The sequence below is a fragment of the Mustela putorius genome, unplaced genomic scaffold, assembly GCF_011764305.1.
Source record: "Mustela putorius furo isolate JIRA1106 unplaced genomic scaffold, ASM1176430v1.1 tig00003983_pilon_pilon_pilon, whole genome shotgun sequence".
Classification (NCBI taxonomy): Eukaryota; Metazoa; Chordata; class Mammalia; order Carnivora; family Mustelidae; genus Mustela; species Mustela putorius.
In genome coordinates, this window is record NW_025422123.1 from 18948498 (window position 1) to 18971937 (window position 23440).

The window sequence follows — 23440 nt, forward strand, 5'->3', positions numbered from 1 at the left end:
ATTTCCTTTTCTACCCTTCTTGTCTATTTTCCATAACATTTAATGTTATCTAACATATCAGGTATTTTATTTATAAAATGTCTCTTTTCTCTTGCTGCTCTTAACACTCTTTCTTTGACTTTTGACAATTTAATTATAATAAAATGTAATATAATTTAATTATTAATATAATAATGTGTCATAGTGAAGTCCTACTTGGGTTCAACCTATTTGGAGTCTTTTGGGCCTCATGGATCTGGATGTCCATCTCCCTCCCCAGGTTTGGGAAATTTCCAGCCATTGTTGCTTTAATATATTTCCTGTCCCTTTCTCTTCCTCTTCTATTTCTGGAATTCTTATGATATGAATATTGCTTCACATTGTGTCCCATAATTCATTGTGTTCCATAATTCCTATGGGTTTTATTCACTCTTTTTCATTCTTTTTGCTTTTTGTTCCTTGATGGGGTAATTCCCAGTGTCTCATTCAGGTTGCTCATTCTTTGGCATGGCTGAGTCTCCTTTTGAAATTATTGAATTCTTCAGTTCAGCTATTGTATTTTTTCAACTCCTAGAATTTCTAGGGTTTGGTGGGGTTTGGGGTGGGTTTGTTTTGTTTTTATGGTTGCTATTGCCTTGTTAAACTTCTCAATTTTTCATGCATCGTGTTCCTAATTTCATTTACTTTTCTGTGTTTTCTTGTAGTTCACTAAACTTTCTTTCTTCTTCTTCTTTTTTTTTTTTAGATTTTATTTATTTGTCAGAGAGAGCAAGCACACCAGAGGGAGCAGTAGGCAGAGGGAGAAGCAGAGTCCCTGCTTAGCAAGGAGCGCAATCTGGGACCCCCTCCCAGGACCCTGGGGTCATGACCTGAGCTGAAGACAGACACTTAGCTGACTGAGCCACTCAGGTGGCCTTCACTAAAGTTTCTTAAGAGGATTATTCTGAATTCTTCATCTGACAGTTCATAGATTTCCATTTCTTTAGGGTAAGTTCTTGAAACTTTAATTAGTTTCCTTTGGTGGTGTCATATTTACTTGATTTTTTGTGATCCGTGATTCCTTACTTAGTATCTGTGTATTTGAGTAATGGGGCTCCTCTCTTGGACTTTACGGATTTACTTTGGGAGAGATAGTTCTTTACCAGTCAGCCCAGTTGGGTTTTTGGGTATGTCCGCTGGTAATGTCTTTGAATAGAAGAGGCCTACTATTATGGTCTATTTTTGGGTGAGGCAGCTGTTCACGCTCTGAGGATGGGGATGGGAGAGTGTGTCACTGGATGAGAACAGCTGGACAGGACAGCTGGCTCTTGGTTTCCTGCCCAAGTGAGGCTGTAGGATGGGCTCTACAGGCTTGCTAGATGGGCAGGACTGAGAACTATTTCAATAATAGATGAGGCTATGAATTGACTTCCTTGCCTTAGGGTAGCAGGACAGAACCCAAGTCTTATATAGCTTGTTGTTTGGGTGCCCAAATCAGGCTAGAGTGTGCACTGCATTTTGTGGTCAGGTGAAGCCATTGTTTTTTTCTGCAGATGGGAAAGCCATGGGCTGTGCTGTGTTCCAGTGTCACTGTATGTGGCCCTGTGGAATGGGCTACAGAGCTTCCTGCCTGCTCTGCTTAGGTTCCCTGGCTGCACACACTGAAATCTGTCTCCAGTGAGCAGCATGGCTACGAATCAGATTCTCTGCCTGGATACAGCAGGAGAAGCAGCTCTAAAGCTGGTACAGCTCTTCATTGATTTTCTTAATTCAAGTCCACCCACACCCCAAACAGGGCCACTGGCTTTGCTCCGAAAACTGTGGGCTCTGCCTGTGTCTAGGCTAGAGTACTGCTGGGTGTTTTGCCAGCCCCTCTGATCAGACGAGGCCAGAAGACACCCTCTACAGCAGGCATGGCCCCGTCTCTGCTCCCTTGCCTCCTGGGAAGGGGGCTGGGTTGCACCAGGCTACTTTCAGTTTCCCCAACAAGCTCTCAGGTTGGGCGGAGCCAGAAACTACCCTCCCCCTTGGCTGTGGATCAGACCCCTGCCTGGGCACAGCCTGGGAACACTGCACCCCACACTGGCTTTGCCCTGCGGGTCATCGGCTCTGCTCAACCTCTAAGCTTGAGTGCTGCTGGGCCACACAGCTTCCAGAAGTTGTCGCCAGCCCTTCCGGTCAGATGGGGCTGGGAGACACTCCCCAGCAGATAGTGCTGTGACTCAGCATCTTGCCTGGGCATGGGCAAACTGAGCTCTAGGCCCAGCAAAACTCCATGTCTGAGGATCTGAAACAGATGGATTTGCACCCCACCACGTTGCCTGGTCAGAGTGCACTCCTGCCTTGGTTCTGCAGATGAGCAAAACTGCTGGTCGAGATTACCCCTTGGGCACTGCAAGCATGAATTCGGTCTGCTGAGAGCCGTGTGCCGTCTCTCCCCACTTCTCCATCACAGATTTCCCGACAGCTGCAGATTCCCCTGGTGTGCGATCAGGGAGGGGCTCCTCCCAAGTGGCCCACAATGCTCGGGGGAGTCCAATTGTCCCCCTGGGGTTCTCTCTTCCCACTGGAAGAACGAGAGGCTCAGGGGAGACCTCTCCGTGTGGCGCTAGGCTGTCTTGGGGGAGGGGCAGTGCAGTCAATATGTAGTCACTTCCTACCCTTCTAATGCAGAAGCTCTTCGCCTCCAGGGCACGCTTTGGCCTCAACTGCATTTTCTGGGCTTCTCAGTGGTGTCTTGATCTTGAATAGTCACTGGGTGTTCCTGTGAGAGGTCATGATATCAGGAGCAACCTATGCTGCCATCTTGGTGATGTCACTCCCCAACAGCAGGGTTTTATTTCTGTGGATTTGTTTTTGGCTGAACCCACTGAGGTTTTGTCTATCTAGATTTTAAGTAATCTCTACACCCAGCTTGGGGTTCAAGAGTTGCATGCTGTACTGAATTGAACTAGGTGAAGCTTTATTTTATTTTATTTTTAAAGTAATCTCTACACCCAGCCTGGGGTTCCAATTTATAACCTCAAGGTCAAGAGTCAAATGCTCTATTGACTTGAGCCAACTGGAGCCCTGAGGCTTTATTTTAGAAAAGGCACTTGAATGGGCTTTTAGTTGGAGGCAAGGGCAAAAGGAGTACCCAGGGCAACAGACTACACCCAAGGGTCAGCTGAGGACAGGGGCTGGGCCTTAGGTGGGTTTCCTGTTCCCAATGCTCCCCTGCATGGCTCCTTCCCCCAAAGGCTCTATGGCAGGCACCGGATGGGGGAGACTGGGAGGCACCATAGCGGCTGCTTCTCTTGGACAGGACATCAGACGACTCGGACAACCAGCCTCTCATGACAGGTTTTGATCTTCTTCACCAAGCATGGCTTTGAAGGAACTGGCGCTGCAGAAGGAGCTGGAGCCCCCAACCAGAGCCGAAGCTGGAGTAGAAAGAGCGCAGGCGGTAGCCAAGGCCAGGGCCCTGGAGTATCTCTTTAATGCACTCCACCTCCCTCCCCCAGCCCCCCACGCTGCTATGGTGGCCTCCAGGGAAGCCCTCTGGCCTTGGAGGCCCTCCATCTCATCCTGGAGTTGACTGAGGCTGAAGTTCATCTCGGAATTCTCTGTTTTCCAGCTTTTGGGGAGCATCCGTGTGATTCCCAGCCAGGGTCTGCAGCTCCCTGTACTGGATCAAGTACACATTCTCAGCTTTGGTCTGGCTGCAGCTGCAGCTGGTACTGGGCCTTGACCTTGGCAGTGCTGCCCGCGAGGCCAGGGAGGAGCTGATGTGTGCGCCAGGCACTCCCATGTAGGAGAGGCTACTGAAGGTCCCAGGAGGCAGGCAGACATCCTGTAGGACTTCTGGGTCACCCGGAAGGCCCGTGGTGGAAGCTGGAGTGGAGGCAAGTAGGCTGAACGAGTCAGAGACGGGAGCCGGAAAGCTGCTTCTACATGGGAGACTCTAACAGCAGATTTTATTAGCAGGAAGGCTGGCCGGAGCTCAAATCCCTAAGGCTTCTGAAGGGGCGGGATGGGCAGAGGATTCCAAAAATTTACACACATGCTGTTGAGTTCACACTTAGGGATTCAGCAATGCACCTTCGGTAAATTGTGTCCCTACAAAATTCTTTTGGGGATCCAAAGAATGGGAAGTGAATTTCCCGTGGAATCTTGTGTGTAATTCATGAAGTGATGAGTTTCATTTGACCGTGTTTATTGTACATAGGAGTATGCTATGAAAAGCTGAAAGCATACAAGGTAGGTATTAATAAGGAGACATGATGAAATTGGCGACCAGAAATTGTCTCCATCTGCTTTTTTCTTTTTTGGAATATTCCTCGTCACCTAACTTGCTAAATACTAAATTTTTAAAAAGCCTCCAAAAAACACAAAATAAAAAGTCTCCAGCTTGCAGAATAACTCTTTACATGCTGCTTTAAGCTTATTCTTTTAATTTCATGGCAGTAACACTGTACTAAGGATTAAGAAGTTATAAAATAGCAAAACCCCCCATTAGGAAATACTAATGTTATCTTCTTCTTGTGAAAGATCCAGCACGGGGCTTGAACTCACAACCCTGAGATCAGGAGTGGAGTGCTCTACCAACCGAGCCTGCCAGGGGCCCTACTGTTATCTTCTGATGGAAGAACACTGAAAATAAAAACAGAACACTCAGATCATTTCTCTTTCTTTAACTGTAACTTTATTTGGAGCAGAATTTTCCTTACATAAAGTTAATGTTTTTAAACAACTTAGGACAAACTATTCAAAACGCAATGTTTTATTTCAGAAAGGGCTTGTGTCAGTGGTTTTCTCTCCTCCTCTATTCTCATCGTGATGACTATTTGCTTTTTAAATAAATATATTCTCAGTTATTCCCTTGTAATCAAATCTGGTGACTACACTGCTATCAGTACAAAGACATCTGAGATCAGAAGACTGTTCGGGTTATTTGAAAATTCACATTAGCTCAGTGTCTCTAAGAAATTGGTAATACAGATCGATGGGATGCTTGCCTCCAGGTTGTCTTCTTAATGGTTTCCATGAGAGGGTCCTCACAATAAGTTATATAAAATACAGTACTTTGGTTGGAAATTGTAAAAATAATTCTAAAAATTAAGCACATATATTAAACAAACACGTTGCTACAGTATGCTTTAAATGACATAAAATAATTAGCATGTCAAACATTCTCTTATAAACATATTGCTTTTGGTCATACACTGAGCTGAAACGTACAGCCTGCGTCCTTTTCGTCCAAAATGGCACAAAACAATGGCTTGATGGTAGGAGAACGCTACCTCATGAGCAAAGATGGTGCCTGTGAGCCCCAGTACTACACTTATTTGTTCTTGGGCATTACCTTCATTGTATTCAACTTCTGATAACATCAAAAGATGATACAGTGTCAGTTAGATATATACAGTCCTTGAGCCTATCTATGAGGTGTCTAAAATAATGGTTTGAAAATCAATTTTCTTCCTCCTTAAATCCTATCATACATGAGCTGGGTGAGTGTTTAGTAATCAATGGAATTTTATTGTAAGATGAACAGTCACACCAAGAGTAGCTTTTATGCCCATGTGGCTTGCCTTGTGGTTTGCACACATACCCCCCGGCACACCACTTATCACCGGACCTTTGGGTGTGGAAAGAGAGCCATCCCTGGACCATTTCCCGACGTCCCGAAAAGCTTTCTACCTGGAAATGAGGTATAGTCATGGATAAGTACGGTGAAACTCCTCATTCCTCTTGGTGTCTTATAGTACATCTTATAATTCCCTACTAACTAAAAGATATACACACCAGGTATCATTTAATTTTTCACGTAACAAAAAATGGTCACAATTCCCTTCTATAGTAAACAGCGTGTATACACATTTGCCATTTACCCTTTATGGGGGGAAAAAAAAGAACTTTCCAGGATTTTGCTGGTTCTTTAGAATTTACATTGTTTTTTCAGTCTTCTAGTTTTCTCGACTGCACATCAGCTTCTCGACTTCCACAAGGATAATCGTGTTTGGCATCCTAAGGGAACTTGTTTACTCATAAATAAAGCAAAAAGTAAGAGGAAGAAAACTGAAATATTTTCTGAATGTGGGCCCAAAAAAGCATTACAGAAACAATTCCCTAATGCATAATAACCAGGTGACTGGGTTTTTCCATTTAAAAAAATGTCATGACCTTAACATAAGCTAGAGTGCCAAGAATATGGTTTTCACAATCCATTCGCTTCTCTAGGAGGTATTTACAATTTAAAACCAGCTTTCCAGCAAGCTGGGCAAGGTTACAGATTAACTTACTTTTTATACATAATACAGAAAGGGAAAATAAATAGTAATCGTAGTAAAGGACTCATCTCTGAAAACATATTTTCTCCTGCTTTAGATAATGAGTTGAGAATATAATACAGAAGTGAACTCAGCTTCAAGTTGTGCTTACATATACATATTTGTTTTCTGAAGATTTGCTGCCAGTTTGTTAACAGAAAATATTCCCTATCAAATCCACATCCATTATGTGCTTTTCTCACGCCCCTAGGGATCATAGTGCTTGGTCAAGTGCATTATTGCGCCAGATTCCCCAAAGCAGAAATTACTCCCTGATTTAGATGAGGGCCCTATGGGAGCCCTGGCAATTTGCTCAGGCTCTAACACACTACAAATGCATCAAAGCAATCATTTACCCATGGATTGGGTTAAATTGTGTCCAAGTGCTGGCATTCTGTTTTATCTGTCATTTTAACCTACAGAAATGACAGACAATTTCACATGGCTCAACCTGCTAGATCCGGGAACCTGGAACCAAATGAGAGTAGCTTGGGGCCTGGGAGAATGTGAGTCAATGCGCTATTGAGCTTGTATTATGTCCACAGGCGGAGACCTTCCCTCCTACCTTTCAGGTAAACCACAGGCGGGGCCAGATGGGCCTACAGAGATGGACGAAGAGTGGACCTTTTTTCTTTTTCTGTCTCCAAACTAGCTTTGTCGTTTTCAAAATTGCTGTAAACATTCCTCTCAATGGAATAGCCTCTGTCCAACAAATTAGAGTTCCCACTGTGTGAAGAAACTACACAAGGGTTACAAGTTCAAGTGTGGCACATTACTGACACCACCATCATGGTAGCCGGGATGTCCCAGGTCAGCAGAACCTTGGCCATGAATCCTTCCTGCTCCCCAAAGTGCCCTGTGAATGTGGCTAGGACAGAAGATTCTTCATTGTCTGTTCCTAGCCAGGCCTGGAGAACTGGACCGAATTCAAGAGTTGATCAGTCATTACAATAAAAAAATCTTCTGCTGCTTTGAAACTTAGCTTTTTGGTCATGCATCTTGATAGGAATATAAGTTTAATGGACTGTGTTGACCTTTGAGTGAAAGACCCGTTGGCTTGAAAAGCTTCCCTTTTGGGGGTACTTATACAATTGGATTTCAAAAATGGAAGAAACATAAAAAAATGGGAGAAAATAGAATGGGATGGCCTACCGTGATAAAACCATCTCTCCAACCACCTTGCATACCTCCAACCACCAAAAAGGGTTGTAAAAACTTCAAAAAACTATTTACTTGGAGTTCTTTCAGCTGCAAAATTCATTGCATAATAGTATTTTTAGAACAGCACAGTGGTGTCACAGAATCAAACCAATAACCTGATATTGAGAAAAGCAGAAGATCATTTATCTAGCGCTGAGGCTGGTCCAAGAAAGCCGATGTACCAGTGTGCCACATTTAAAATTTAACCACTTCACAAATCTCTGCACGTGGTGAGTCAGTAACCCTCTATCATGTAGCCTCCAATTGCACCCCTGCTGCAATACTGCATCAATATTATTACATTTTTAAAAATCTGTATAAAATATTATCTGGAACCCCAAAGGAAAATCAATTAATTTTTAAAAAGTTCGTTACAAAGTTGACTGTATAAAATGCTAGAACATAATCCATATATACAAAATGCTGCTGCTTAAGAAAATAATGGGACCCAGTTTTAGAATAAAATAATTTTGTACAAAAAAAGGGTATTGCATTCAAATCAATATTTAAAAAAAAAATCTTAAAAAGAATATTGAAATGTCTTAGTTCAGAAGAATAACTATAAAGTTTTTGTTTGCTTTCACACCGTCGCCAGTTTCTTGTTGGCAGAACACCAACCAGATAGCCGAGGGACCGTGTCTTGCTTTCCCCCACGCCCAGAAGCTTCGCGGGTCATCGCCGAGACGCGTACTTGGAAACCCAGTCGGTCCGGCCGTGCACGGGCTGTGCAGCCGGAGGCCGTGGTATCAGCCCGGGAGTGCTTCTAGGCTGGGTGTGGAAGAAAGGTCGCCCAGGATGAGGTCTCACGGCCTTCAGGGAAGAATAGCCTGCAATTAAGAGGAAGGTGGGTGGGATTGATACAGGACTCCCGCAAACACAGCAAACAAATGCATCTTGGTGACAAAAATATCGGAAAATGGGAGTTCAAGAGAAGCACTGGTGGGCGACTCACAGTCTTCCCTCTCCGGGTGAAGGACAGCTCCATTCTATTGCTGTCAGGCTAAAAACACAGGTGTCATTCCTGACCCCTCTTTTTTCCCAGCCCACGTGTCATTGGTCAGCAAATGCCACTGGCTCTCCTTTCCAAACAGACTCAGAATCTGGCCCGGCTCCGCTCTCAGCAGCCGGGCCTGTGATTCCCCGCCGCGATGACTGCAACAGCCAGTTTCCCCGCTGCCAACCGTGCTCCCCGCCTCCAGTCCCACGACGAGGAGCGCGCGAGTGAGGCTCCAAGATGTGAGTCAGATCACCTCACACCTCTGCCCCAGACCCTCAGGTGCCTGCCGGGTCGCTCACACACAGGGACAGCACGTTGACGGCGGCCCCGCCCACTCCGCCCCTGCCACCTGCCTCCGGGCTCTTCCAGGAACACGCCCACCTCTCACGTGCTAGGAACCCGGGGCTGGGGGTCACCCACACCGCTTGGCTAGCCCGCTCACCTCCTTCACACACTGTCACTCAAGCTCCTTGGTGGTGAGGTCTTCTTTGACCACCCTCTTTTATTTATTTATTTATTTTTGTAAATTATTATTCTTTTTAAATTAACATATAATGTAGTATCTGTTTCAGGGGTACAGGTCTGTGATTCATCAGTTTACACAGCACCCAGCGCTCACCACAACGCATACCCTCCCCAGTGTCCATCACCCAGCCTCCCCATTCCTCTCATCCCCCCTCCCCTCCAGCAACCCTGTTTGTTTCCTGAGATTGAGTCTCTTAGGGTTTGGCACCCTCTTTAAACATGCACACTCCAACCCCCACATTCCCTATATCCTGTCTACCTCATTTTTCTCCTCAGCGCTGGCAAGCATCTACCCTGCCCTGGTGGGTCCTCGGCTTACAACATGCCTGGCACAAAGCCATGAGTCGATAACCATTTGATGAACGGCTTCATGAATAACCCCAAATAGGACTCACCCGGAGAAGGGTCTGGAATAGGAGCCAAGTGTACCCTCTGCACAGCAGAACCAACTTCTTTTTTCAGGAAGGACGGGATATAGTTTCCAGTCAGTCCACTAGAACTCGTAGAACCGGAACCAACTGATGTACAAAAGCAAAAGCTCATTACTATGAAGACCCCATGTGCACATAACACAACAGGATCACACAGGTGTGGAACAATAAAGAATTGGGTGTTTACTTTTAGGGGGGAACTAGGGTAAGAGCCGTGAATTGTGAGCAGAGCATTCCTCCACACCACACTGTGGAAAGACGGGGGAGAGGGGCAGCAAAGACAGGGCCGCTCTTGTAGCCTGTGCCTGAATGGAGCCCAGATGCTTAGTTCATTCAAGAAAAGGGAAAGGTATGGTTTTCTTTCTTTTTTGGAATAATGTGTTTAGCCCATTCTGAAATCTGCTTTTTCCCCTCCAAAACAGAGAAGAGTTATCCTTCCAGGTCAGTATGTACAAATCATAGAATCTGGCTAAACCATAATCCACAAACCACTCTCTTACGGAATGGCATGCAGACAGGCGATCTTAACTATTTAGTTATGACAAGTAAGTCTACTTAACTATTTAGTAGTTAACTAGTTAACTGAATAGTTAAGATCTAACTATTTAGTCATGTCAAGTAAGTCTACACTAAATACTCTTGCCCCGTAATCAGAAAAATTAATGATGTATATTAAATATATTCATTTTTTATGACCCTTTCAGAGTGAGAGTGCTTTAAGGGCTGGAACTGTATGGGGACCCAGTGTTCTACGAGGTTAATGGGACACCTTATATGTAGCAGTGATCAATACATATTGGATGGATGAACAGAGATCTATGAGCCTATTAAGACTTCAGGTACACACGGAATGATGACAAATGTTATCATGGGCCATTATACAAATGGAAGTTATATCCGGGGATTGGGGGGAGAATGTGTGGCAGAGTGACAATGCCTGGGTGAGGAGCTGCGTTGTGCTAGAGGACATTTTGCATTTTTGGTGAATAGGTACACACAAAAAATGAGAGAATCTGAACAGGTTAAGTCACAAAAGGGAAAGAACGTACAGTCCATGACCACGAGAGAAGATGCTCCACCTCATTAGTACACAGGACATGCAAGCTTAAGCCACCACAAGAGGCCATCTCACACCCATTAGACCAGCACACAGTTTGCAATCGCGACAGTACCAAGTGGCATCAAGGATGCAGCACCACTCCCAGACCCTGCTGGAGAGCAATTGGGCAACATCTGTAAAGTCAAAGATGAGCACACCCTTTAACCTGTTTACATCAACCCCAGAGAAACCTTCACGCAGGTGCGCGACAAGAGGGTACGCCCAGGTTCATTTCAGCGCTCCTTCTATAGCAAAGATGGTTCACAACTTCCATGCTCACCAAGGAGAGAAGGATAAATACATTACAGTCCAGTACAAGTCATAAATTAGGGGGTGATGTGGTGTCATAAGTTATATAGGTTTTATAACATACACTCTGATGGGTCTTACACCTCTGTGTAATTGCTAGATCATAATAGAATTACTAAAACGAGTGAAGATCCAGAATTACGTTTGTGTTAATTTTTGAACACGTAAAAAATACTATGTGGTTCATGAATCTTTGAAAAAATGCACAGAAGTAATAAACACCAAATTAGGTAGGGGTCGGGGGAAGGAGAGGGGAAAGAGGGAATGGGTAGGAGGGCCTAGATGGTGGGCTTCATGTGTACTTGCAAAGTTTGACTCCTTGAGCTGGGGTGGGTACATGGGTATTGATACCTCATTTCCCTCTTTTTTGTATTTCTCAAAATAAATGGATGTGTCATGGATAAAGCAGGGAGAAGTGAGGCCCAGATGTTTGCTTGGCAATGTGGAAGGGAAGCAATGCATGACAGGGGCTGCCTGTGTGAGGGAAAGTGGGGCAGGGAACAGGCCTGCTGGGAATGGGGTTAGCCTGCCTGGAAGGCTTAGGAAATTCCCTTAGTCATTTAAAAGAAGTGGGACTGAGAACAACAACAAAAAAGTGGGGACGGCCCTCTGAGCTGTCCAGAAGAGGTTTTTCTGACGCTCTGGGCTAAGGCTGGGTCATCAGAGAGAGGGGCGAGCTGGAGCACGGCAGGTGGAGCTAAGCTGGGTGTCCAGCAGGGCGGGGCCTTGGAAGTCAGAGATGCCTAACTCCCCAGCTATGCCTGGGGGCAGACCCAGGGCAGCTGGCTGGGTCCCCAGAGCCTGCTGCCAAGAAAGAGACAGGAGCGTGGCCTGAAAAGGGGGTCCCAGAAAACCCTCTCATTTCCATAGCCTGTCTCTCTGGACCGGCCTCGCTGTATCCAGAGAATCTGCCTCTTGTCATTTCGGAGTTAATAATCACTACTCACCTGAATTTATTTTGCTGATTACGGATACTGTTCCTGAAGATTTTCCGGACAAACCAGAACTCGACCACGGATTAGATGGAACAAAATCCTTGCCTGGATTTGGAAGTATGCCGTTTCTTATATTTATTCCTAGTAGGCAAGAAATGATTTTCAGATGCAAAATGCATTATTTCATGTTGAGCCAGATTCCAGTGGTAACCTCATCACAGAACTCAATTTGTCTAAACTTCCTATGTTGTAGGAATGTAATGTATTTACATTGACCCTGAGGTTGTCCATAGATTGCTGAGGAAAGAAGGAAATATGGTGTCCTGGGACTTAGTAGGCTGACTCACTGATGGGCAGCCTGAAAGAGGTCTCTCTAAACTCCTCCCAACAGATCTGTCTCATGTCTTCTGGTGCTATTTCCTGGGTGTCAGTGCTCCTGGTCATTCCCATCTGTACCCCTGCATGGGCCACTACGTGTCCATTACCTTCCCAAGTTCCTCTTGGTCCCCCTTCCCCACCCCCCCAGCTCTGCAGCTCCTTGCTCTCTTCTCTGCATTCTGTCGCCCAGATCCCTCTTCTCACCTGACCTGGACCGTTAGCGCCATCTAGTGCTGGTGACTAGGGTCAGCACTGGGGAACCCTCAGACTCCGTTAGACCCAAGGCTGCCTTGACCTTAATCAATCACCTCAAACTCAAGCCAAACCACCCACTAGACCGCCCACTTTCCCATTTATGTCAAACACTGCAGATGGTTTTCAGAACTGAAAGACTGAATTCATCCTTTATCCTCCTTCCTCTTCTAGAGCCAAAAAGAAATAACTGTAATTCCCTCCCTGCTCTCTTTGGCCTGTGGCCACTGGAGTTTGGACCAGAGGACACAGTGTGTCTCTGTCCTGACACCCGAACCACTGCTGTACCGTCACCTGCTCTCTCTTCTTCCAGGTCATCCTGGGAGGCCAACCAAGAGGTGAGGAGTCAACCCACCAGCGGGGCCTGCTGTTCCCATGTTTCCCCTGGGCCCCGCAGCCCCAGCCTGAGCCAGCACTCCCCTTACCTGCACGAGAACTACAGCCTGCCCTCAGCCACTCAACATGCAGATGAATGTGAACCCAGTGTGCTCTCCAGTTAAAACCCTTTGACAGCTTCTTGCTACTTGTTAAATGAATTCCAAATGTCTCACGAGTCCCCCAAAGATGCCTCCTGCCTCGTGTAACACCGTCTTACCATGCTCGGGTCACGCCGGCCCCTCTGCCCTTCCCCTCACAAGCTAAGCCCCTGCCTTCCTCCCAGGCTCTCCTCTTGCTTCTTCCCCTGCCTTTGTTCTGCTCATTTGTTCCTCCCCATTCTTTGGGGGCCCGGACAGGAGTCATGCACTCAGAGAGGCCCTTCCTGTGTCCTCTGTCTACAGTGGCATCTTCTCCCCGCTTTCTACCACCACTGGATCTACTGATTGTCTATTTGTTTAGGGTCTGGCTCCCAGCATTAGAAAATAGGCTGCACAGGGGCTTACATCATACATTTCTATGATGTTCCTGCCAGTTCTGAAGTTCTAGAAGCCAGGGGCACTTGCCTTCCAGAATGGAATCTCTGTGAATACGTGATTCCAGGGAAATGATTTCTTATCGAGGAGGAAAGTAAAGGCAAGCATTTCTATTACCAGGCAAGTATCGCGAGTGCTTCAGGTAGTGCTGCTTGGCCGCGGATCTCAGGGTTGGTGTGTCTCGCCTCTGATAGGAGGTCTGGGTAGGGGCGCTGCTGCCTGTACTGATGGGCTCGGAGGGCTTCAGGTCCAGAACGCTCTCAAATCTGAAGCAAGGGAATGTGGCTTGGATCAGCATGAGATGGGAAGCACCATCAGAGAGGCGCAGACCGATTCAAAAACCCCAGACTCAATCTGTGTCCTGAGCCGAGGCGCACACTTGCCTGCAGAGAGCCTCCTCGCTCTGTCTCTTCTTGTTTTTCAGGTCAGTCCTGGGGAGGGACGGACTGAAATCCAAGTCATCCAAGTCAGCCCAGTCGTCACAATCCTTTGTCGCCCGGGATACAAGACCCCACCTTCTCCGACTCTTGGGCTTGATCTCCCCGTTTTTGTGTTCCAGGCCAACTAGCATTTTCTGTGCACCCGAGGAGTGGGGGACAAAGTGATACTTGGCATTAATGGAGCTCACCCATGAGTAATGCCCATTCCACACTTCTTCATTGATGAAAAGGAGGACAGGGACATAGCATTCCCCACACGCCACCGTGGGAAGCACATTCCAGGGCCTCTGTCTTTCACCTCTCCTGTGTGCCTCCCACCCACTGGCATCCTACGGGGACATTCAGGTGTATGAGATAAGGATTTTTACAAAGACATTTTTAAAAAATAGATTTAGGGGCACCTGGGTGGCTCAGTGGGTTAAAGCCTCTGCCTTCGGCTTGGGTCATGATCCCAGGGTCCTGGGATGAAGCCCTGCATCAGGGTCTCTGCTTAGCAGGGAGACTGCTTCCTTCTCTCTCTCTCTCTCTGCTTGCCTCTCTGCCTACTTGTGATCTCTGTCTGTCAAATAAATAAATAAATAAAATAGATGTATTTTTGAGAGAGAGAGAGACAGGGAAGGGACAGAAGGAGAGGGAGAGAGAGCATTAACAGACTCCACACTGAGGAGCCTGCTACAAGGCTCAGTCTCACGACCACAAGATCATGACCTGAGCCAAACTGACTCGAAACGCTTAACTGACTGCATCACCCTGGTGCCCCTAAAAAGAAGTCTAAGGTACTGCTCACATATGGGGAGGATAGCTAGGCTGTCATCCGGGCCTCATCCCTGAAGACATTAACAGGCTTTATTCTGTCGTAAACAGAGATGCAAGAGAATACAACTCAGACATCAGTCATCCTGCTCATTTACCGAAAACACTGCAAACATGCTTTCTTTGCCTTCTTAGTAGATCTGGATACTATTTAATTACAGAATTAGCTATAGTAGGAAATTTCCAAATACACACTGCTTCCAAAGTTGTGGGCGGGGGCCCAGCAAACAGTCTAAAGATAGCACTCCAGTAACCTCACAGGGCAGCTCAGTGCGGGTCGGGAGCCGGCATCAGTGAATGAATACTTGTCGACAGAAAGAATTCTGCTTCTGCATAAAGTTGTCAGAAAATCAGACTCTCAGACAGCACCACAAACCTACTGGTAACTAGATGCCCCGATGAGGTTATTGAGTCTAGCACTCCTTCCTTCCTTTTGCGCACCAGTCCCAGAGAAGGAGAACCATCTGGGCTCAATCAACAGCCTAGTTTTAACAGCAGTTGTCGACAGCATTAATAGGAATGACAACCTATACATTTCGTTACAGCACTTTGTGATTTTTCAAAACATGTTCACAATGGGGAGCTCTGAACCGTCACACCGCAGCTGCCCGCCGCCAGCCCCGCTGTTAACAGGCACAGCCGGAACCTGAATTTAGACCTTCAACTCCAAGACCAAAGCTCCTTTCATTATTCCGTGATATTGCAAAGATACATTTATTGCAATCAACCTTCCTTATAATTAGACTTTATAGGCTGAAAAAAGGAAATCTTTCACACCATAGATGGGGTCAGAAGAGGTACAGACAAGACAAGGCGTCCTAGCAAATCTTCACTGCTTACCGACTGAGCATTCTTGGTATGGAGGGATGGGAAGAGCAACGGGCTTGGCTTGTCCTCTGGAAGATGGTTCGGGTGATCTGTCCTGGACGCCTCTGCTTTGTAGGGGTACGTGAGATGCTGAGGGGGCTGGCTGGCTTGATGCTGCCTCGAGGAAATCCGTGGGTGTGGCTTGGTTGGGGGCTGGGCGGGAGGGACCGGCTTGATGTGAGGAGCTGCGCCTGTCTTTTCCAGGACATCCTTCTGTGCTTTTCCTGAATCTTGAAGGCTCTGTGTGTTGCTGCCCAGTGGATGCCCAATCTGGAAGTAGGGATATCGAAGCGCCTGCAGTAACACAGAGGGCTGTTGTAGGAGAAAAGTCTAGCCAGGAAGGTTACGACCATCAGGCTCACTGAGCTACATTTCATGGGACCAGCTTACTACAGTTTCTTAGCCTAAACCAACGAGAAAACAGCACTGAAAGAGTGATACTCTTTATGATTTTCCTTATCTAAAATACAAAGTTTATACACTTAAAATTATTTGGATAAAGCAGCCAGTTACACTGCTATTACTTTTGCTACTTCTGAAAAGTATCTCGCTCAACACAGATGTTTTTTTTTCCTTTGAAACTTCCATTTAATATAATAGACCTCACTAAAAGAGTTACAGGAGGGTGCCTGGGTGGCTCAGTGGGTTAAGCTGCTGCCTTCGGCTCAGGTCATGATCTCAGGGTCCTGGGATTGAGTCCCGCATTGGGATCTCTGCTCGGCGGGGAGCCTGCTTCCCTCTCTCTCTCTGCCGGCCTCTCTGTCTACTGTGATCTCTCTCTCTGTCAAATAAATAAATAAAATCTTAAAAAAAAAAAAGAGTTAAAGGATATTTAAATAAATTAATTTAATGTAAACAAATAAATTTAATTTAATTTAAATAAATTAATATGCATTGTATCATGGAGCCATAGAAATATTGGTCCATGCTGGCAAATCGCAATTTGTGGTATGTATTAATTTATTATTTATTTAAATTTAAGTTCAATTAATTAACATACAATGTATTACTGGTTTCAGAGGTACAGGTCTATGATTCATCAGTCTTATATAATAGCCAGTCAGATGCTGGTTTTGTTTTGTTTTGTTTTGTTTTTTAAAGATTTTATTTATTTATTTGACAGAGAGAGATCACAAGCAGGCAGAGAGGCAGGCAGAGAGAGAGGAGGAAGCAGGCTCCCTGCTGAGCAGAGAGCCCGACGTGGGACTCGATCCCAGCACCCTGAGATCATGACCTGAGCCGAAGGCAGCGGCTTAACCCAACTGAGCCACCCAGGCGCCCCAGATGCTGGTTTTGTAACTTATTTGCTATGTATCTTTTTGTGGGGGGGGCAGGGACAGGGAAGAGGGAACCGGAGAATCTCCAGCAGACTCCTCACTGAGCGTGAGCCAATGTGGGGCTGGATCTCACAGCCCTGAGATCATGACCTGAACCAATTAAGAGTCAGACGCCTAACCAACCGAACCACCCAGGCGCCCCTGCTATGTGTCTTAAATGTAGTATTTCACCTTTCAGAGCCAATTTCCTCAGTCCATAAAAAGAAAAAAAATAATATAAAGCTGGGAGAGCCAAACACAATAATCCTGGAAGACTCCGAAGAGGCAAGTGTAAAATGAGCAGGTCTTTAACCCCAGGAATGCCAAGAATGTGATGCAGGATACAGGGAAACCCTGCCTATCAACAACGGGCAAGCCTTGGTAGCTGTTCTGAGCAATCCAGTTTTCTGGACAGTCAGGGGATAAATCTTGAAGGGCTGGGGTTTGCGATTCTTTCTGAAATAGTCTCTGTATTCCCTAGTCTTTTTGAATGGAAATCACCAAACAGAACAGAACCTTTCTTAATAGCTCTGTTATAAACATCTGTAATGATTATATGTAAGTGTAGACACAGAGGCCAATAACATGGAGATTCTGGTACTGGTTTTGGACCCTGGCATCTAATTTGAGAAGTCTCTGTAGTTCCAGGCACTTCTGCAAACTGATCTGGGACCGTTTTTAGCTTTTCTGACACTATTCTTAAAAATACACATTGTTCTCTTGGTTCCTTGCTACAGATTTTATTTTTTTTCATCTCTTGGGTACAACCTTTAAAAAACTGGGTTCATCAGAAAGCGTTTCTCCTGCCCTCAGGATATTTATGAATTTCATCCCCCCCAACTGTGCACTTCTGTGGGCTTTCCAACCCTGGCCACCCGGAGTCTTATGGTACCGAATTATGGCTCTTTCTCCTCTGAGCCTTTGGAAAGCTGCTTCTCCTTATAATTCCTTAACCTCCAACTATGGTCTCTCTGGTTCTCACAAATTCTAAGATCACATTGGCCCTATCTTCAAATGGCCCCCATCACTTCTGTTTAGCTGAATCATCATCTCTGATTAGAACTGGTCACCTTTGTCATTCTGAGCCGCGTAACCACCATGGTTGAGGGGCTGCTGGGAAGGAGCCAGACACACTACAGAGGGAGGCTTGCAAGAGGCACAAGGGTGTTTTATCATCTAAGTTCAACTGGCCTTAGGGGAGGGCAGGTTGAGAAAAAAGGATGTATGAAGCAGGAGACCCACAATCCGTGTCACTGAACTGCAGTCTGGGGCACTACCTGTACTAGTTGATGGATGAATGATTAGGGGAGATCGCTTCAACTTTCTGAGATTCAGTTTTCTCACAGGGGGAAAACACTACCCCTGAGTTCACAGAACCTTCATAGGGTTAATATCATGTAAGAACACACTAAAGCATCTACAAACTGTTAAGTGCTATCAAATATTAACGATGCTTATCATCCTAGCTCTACCTTGTCTGTCGCCCTCTCTGTGCCAGCTGTAAAATGAGGGAGTTGGATTTCACAAATATTTTCAAATTCCCTTTTGACAACCCATAATGCCTTATAAGCAAACTGCTATGTAGTCTTAACTTAGAGAATTATCTTTGAAAACTTTCTCCAAAGACAGGCAGATATATTTGCTTATTTTCTCTTCCTCGTACGTGGTGATAGGAACCTGTATGCCAATTTCCAAAGCAATTGTATTGTTTAAACCTTTAACTGTATACAGTGAGTTTCAAACTATTTTGGTTTTATATATAATATACCATTAGTGGCATTTGATACTGGTTTTCACCCATAATACCACGTAAGATACTTCCTATGAGGTTTATAGGAATTACCCAGAGTCAGATATGAACTTCACAAGAAATGCATCGAACAGAAGGAAATGGAAGGAAACCTGACTAGCTGTTGGCCGTTTCTTGGGATCCCACTGGAGCATGTCTCTCAGGAGCTGAATGGCTTCACTGCTAGCATTTGGAATCAGGGTCTTTAAGTTATTGGGTACACACTGGGGCCAGCGGAAGTTCATTGCACTTGAAAGTTGGTAGCCTTCAGGCCAGTCGGTCTGAAAGAAGGATGAGACAGAAGATCTTGCTTAGCCAACTTGTTCTGATCGTTTCTATTCCAGCCCACGTGCCACTACCGGAAAAGCAATCACATCATTACCACGCTCGTACTCACGGTGCCGCACTGCGTCTGACGAAACACAGAAGATGCTAATGGAGGGATGGCAAAGAACATGAATGTGGGGGAACAGTGGGAAACACAGTGAATTTGCCACCAACTGGTTTTATAAGCATTCAATTGATTGTTCAAATGAGTGTTTTTCCAATTGTGTTCTATGAGACAGAGGTTTTAAGAAACTATTGAGAAACTGTATTGGGGAAGAAAAGAAGACACCTTGTTTCCAGTTAAATAAATTTGTGTTACCCTATATATTGTAATATTCCTACCTTTTTTTAAAAAAAAAGCTTTTATTTATTTGACAGAAAGAAATCACAAGCAGGGGGAGGCAGGCAGAGGGAGAAACAGGTTCCCCACAGAGCAAGGTGCACACCTTGGACTCTGGGATCATGACTTGAGTGGAATGCAGATATTTAACCCACTGAGCCACCCAGGTCCCAACAATAAACCCATCTTGATAACTGAAAATAACCGTGCTGCGAACTCCAGCAGGGAAGAAAGCTGTTCCCTTCAGTCTCAAGCTCTCCACTGCTTCATGCATCATTCCCACTAAATTCTGGAGGTGATGATGCAAAACGATGAGCAAATAATCTTTAAGGTCCCCCCAACCCCCGCTTTTTTTTTTTTTTAACAAAACACATTCTGGTATAATTTTATCTTAAGGTAAAGTGGCATTATGTATAGCTTATGTTATTTATTCACTTAGATGGTTATTGAGGGCTTATTATATGCTTAGTGTTGCTGGGTATCCAAAAATAATCCAGGATTTGGTGTTACAGTCCAAAAAGAGAAAAAAAAGGCATTTATTTTAAAACACAGTAATACAGAGAAAAAAATGATGAGGGTTGCAAGAAAGTTAACCAGAGGAGGCAAAGATATCCAGCAAGAGACTCTGGAAAATCTTGAGGAGGTAGCACTCATAATTTATTCAAATGATCTAAAAATGTTCTGAGGGTCTGGTTTGTATAAGCAATGGTGCTAGGACCTAGAAAATGAATATCAATAAACACAAGCCCATGGTCCAGGGCACAGAGATGTCCAACAATAATGATATTATTAACCTAAAGCACAGCTGAAATGGAGAGGAGATTAGAGCAGCAGCGGGGACGTAAATTATTAAGGGACCTTGGAAAGAGTGGAATTCAGTCACGTGAGACATTCAGGCAGAGGAGCGGAGCTCGCGTGCGCAGGGCAGGGAGAAGCAGGCTGTGGTGTGGGCACTCAATGGGTATTTTTCACCGGGAAGGCAGTACCAGGGCTGCTGTTTGGCTGGGGGAATCTGGCTGCAGATTGAAAGATAAGCTGGGGGCAGAACTTGAGGGCAGCTGGACTGAGAAGATGCCCAGACATAGCAGGAGGGTCACCGGTGGCTGGAGTTCTACAGGATTTGTGGCCAGTGAGGGAGGGTACGGGGGGTGGGGGTGGGAAGGGTAACTCTGAAATTTCGCCTCAAGACTGGGGTGCTGGGATTCTGGTGCGAGGTGGACAGGAACGGGGAATGGAGGAAGGAAGCTAGGTGGGGGGTCAGCAAATCACAATCCATGTCAGGTGTCAAGTCCAAGGTGACGGTGAGGATGTCGGGAGAAAATCTCACAGGTGGTCTAAGCATGTGATCGCAGGCCCAAGGAAGGTTTCAGTTAGGAGACTTGGGAAGGGCTGCAGGAGTTGTAGCCAGGAGGATAGAAAGCCCAGTGAGGGAGGTGGGGTGGCCGAGAGAGGAGCAGAGGGAGCCGTAACACGTGTACTTAAGGTGAAGAGCAGGACGGACAGAGGCTGTCATGTCAGCGGAAAGGGCAAGGAAGGGCCACTGAGGTCAAGAGAAAGACTATAGGACCAGCAGGTGATCCACAGGGCTAGGGCTGTGTGGGTGCAGGACAGGAACCAAGGGTGTGGGGAGGGGCAGCTGCTGGCTTCAGCCCCCAGGCTTTCGTTCAGGATCATTACCTTTTTCGGTGTCCCCAGCAGCTGGCAGATTTTGAAGATGGTGTCAATTTCACTGGCCCCGGGGAAGAGTGGCCTGAGGGTGTACACTTCCGCCATGATGCAGCCCACGGCCCAGATGTCAATGGGGGAGCTGTAGCTGGTAGACCTCAGGAGCACTTCCGGAGCCCGGTACCTGGAGGGCCAAAGATGCACTGCCGGTTAGTGCGGCTACAGTTCAATGAAATACTACCATCTATTCGCAGGGAGAGATCTTCTCTATTTCTAATTGCTATCTAGTTCCGTGGGGTAGGTGGACTCAGGACAGCTTGGCCATTGTCGGGGCTACTCTCATAAAGTAGTGCTTCTCTATTTCATGGTTTTTCCTACTGAGCATTTCTCTGCAGGACTCTTCTGTACGGCACCCTTGAGAAACAGAGTGAGAGTGAGGAAAAGAACAGGAAAAAGAGAGAACATAAACTTGTCTGCAGGCTACTTCTTGGTCATGGCCAACTGCTTAAATGCTTCCGGTCTCAAAGTTTTAGCAATAGTCGTTAGCTGGCTTTTTAGACAGGTCTTTGGAGAACTTTCTACACAACTCTTTTAGGAAATGGTCTTCAGTAAGGGCTGTATATAAAATATTAATATCATGGAAAAGCGTCACAGGCCTCCTCGTAAAAAGGATTTACAGCCCAAGCTTTTAAACCTGGTACAATGCCAAGATACCTACAAATATGTGTTTCAAACTGCACTGTTGCTCTCAGTAAAAAGTTACTTATTTGTGACATTAATGTTATTCTCAGTATAATGGTGTATTTTAAAATAACTTGGAAGAAAGAGGGCTTACCATCTGGTAGATACATAGTCTGTGTATGGGGGTCTGGATCGGATTTCTCGGGCCAACCCGAAGTCTGCAATTTTCACAAGTTCCGGGCCCATGCAGAGGAGGTTCTCAGGCTTTAAGTCCCGATGGAAGAAACCTGTAGAGAGAAAAATCCCAATACACGTTTGCTTCTGCATTACTCTTTGCAGCTATATTTCTCTTTTCATAAATAGCTGTAACTTGAGAAGTAGCCTGGAAGGACACCAAAGGCTCTATGCACAGGATTTCTTTCATTGCCCACTGATGAATTCTCCAAAATGTAAAACAATTAAAAAACTGATCATCCTTTTTTACCAACGTAGAAAACAGCTTTAAAAACATCATGGGGCACCTGGGTAGCTCAGTGGGTTAAGCCTCTGCCATCGGCTCAGGTCATGATCTCAGGGTCCTGGGATTGAGTCCCGCATGTGGCGGTCTGCTCAGTGGGGAGCCTGCCTCCCCCCTCTCTCTGCCTACTTGTGATCTCTCTCTCTGTCAAATAAATAAATAAATAAATAAATAAATAAAATAAATAAATAAATAAAAAAAATATCAAAACTCTGGGAGTCCCTGGGTGGCTCAGCTGTTAAGCATCTGTCTTTGGCTCAGGTCATGATCCCAGGGTCCTGGGATCCAGCCCCGCATCAGGCTCCCTGTTCAGCAGGAAGCCTGCCTTTCCCTTTTCCGCTCCCCCTGCTTGTATTCCCTCTCTCGCTGTGGCGAGGAAGGCCTTCCTCGATCAGCTTCTCTGGATTTCCTCACCTCCCGATAATTTAAACACTGTCTTTCCTTGTCACTGCCATACACACACACACACACACACACACACACACACAGCCTTCCATGGCTCCTCTGAAGTTACTTAATAAGCTCGAACACCTTTCGGTATACCTAGAGATAGACTTTTCTAATACTTATCACAGGATGTATAAAGTATGTTCTCATCAGGTAAAATTCCTCATTTCCTTCAGGTTCATTGTATCTATTCCCAATGTTGTACCCTTGTTCCTTTTTATCTATGTCAATCCCAATCTTTGTTATCCTTCCAGACCTACATCAAGTTTCTCCTCCTCCAGGAGGCCATTTTAATTACGCTAGCCTTCTTCACTCACTCATCCAACCAATAAGTGTTCACGGAGGGCCCACTCTGGGCCAGGCACTGTGGATTCAGAAGCAACCCAAATGGACACAGTTCTTGCCCTATAGACATGATAGGCTCTTCCCTCTAAACTTGAGCAGAACTCTGCCATTTTCAGGTACACTGACCATCTCTCTCTGATTAGATGGAGCACTTTAAGGGTAGAAGTCATGATGCTACTTTTTCTAAGTGCCTAGCACTATGGCGGGAGCATGGTGGTCTCATAAGACAGTCTTACTGACAGAACCAAAGACTTGAATAGGTATGCAGGGAATGTGAAAGAGCTCAATGGTGACACAGCTACTCTGGCCAAGTTGTCTGGGGCAACAGAGAGAAGACCAGGAGGCAGGAAGCCTCACCAAACAGCAACAGAGAAATGAGAAGAGTAGTGACCCTGAAGCAGTGGGGGAGACCCTGAGGGCTCAAAGCAGGAAGTCCTCACATGGGGGGAGTTCCAGAAGGACTAAATCCCCCAAACCCTCTCTGCTGTAGAGGAAGGAGCGGGTGATTGTGATGTGGTTATACTTGAACATGCACTGGAGGTCATGTATCATGGAAAGCAACACTGGTTGGTTTTTAAAAATTATTA

At 45.8% G+C, this 23440-nt stretch overlaps 1 protein-coding gene across 3 annotated transcripts in view; it reads right to left on the bottom strand.

Moving 5' to 3' along the window:
• Window positions 1-4619: 4619 nt before the first annotated feature.
• The window catches only part of CILK1 (ciliogenesis associated kinase 1), a 59292-nt gene continuing 40471 nt past the window's right edge, over window positions 4620-23440 (bottom strand). For all 3 annotated transcript variants that reach the window (XM_004771860.3, XM_004771859.3, XM_004771863.3), the window contains 9 exons: window positions 21699-21831; window positions 20876-21047; window positions 18645-18812; window positions 15400-15720; window positions 13690-13880; window positions 13424-13572; window positions 11778-11906; window positions 9387-9509; window positions 4620-8296 (listed from right to left, as the gene is read on the bottom strand). In XM_004771860.3, coding sequence (XP_004771917.1) covers window positions 8142-8296; window positions 9387-9509; window positions 11778-11906; window positions 13424-13572; window positions 13690-13880; window positions 15400-15720; window positions 18645-18812; window positions 20876-21047; window positions 21699-21831 — 1541 coding nt within the window. In that variant the 3' untranslated portion in view covers window positions 4620-8141. The remainder of the gene's footprint in view (window positions 8297-9386; window positions 9510-11777; window positions 11907-13423; window positions 13573-13689; window positions 13881-15399; window positions 15721-18644; window positions 18813-20875; window positions 21048-21698; window positions 21832-23440) is intronic.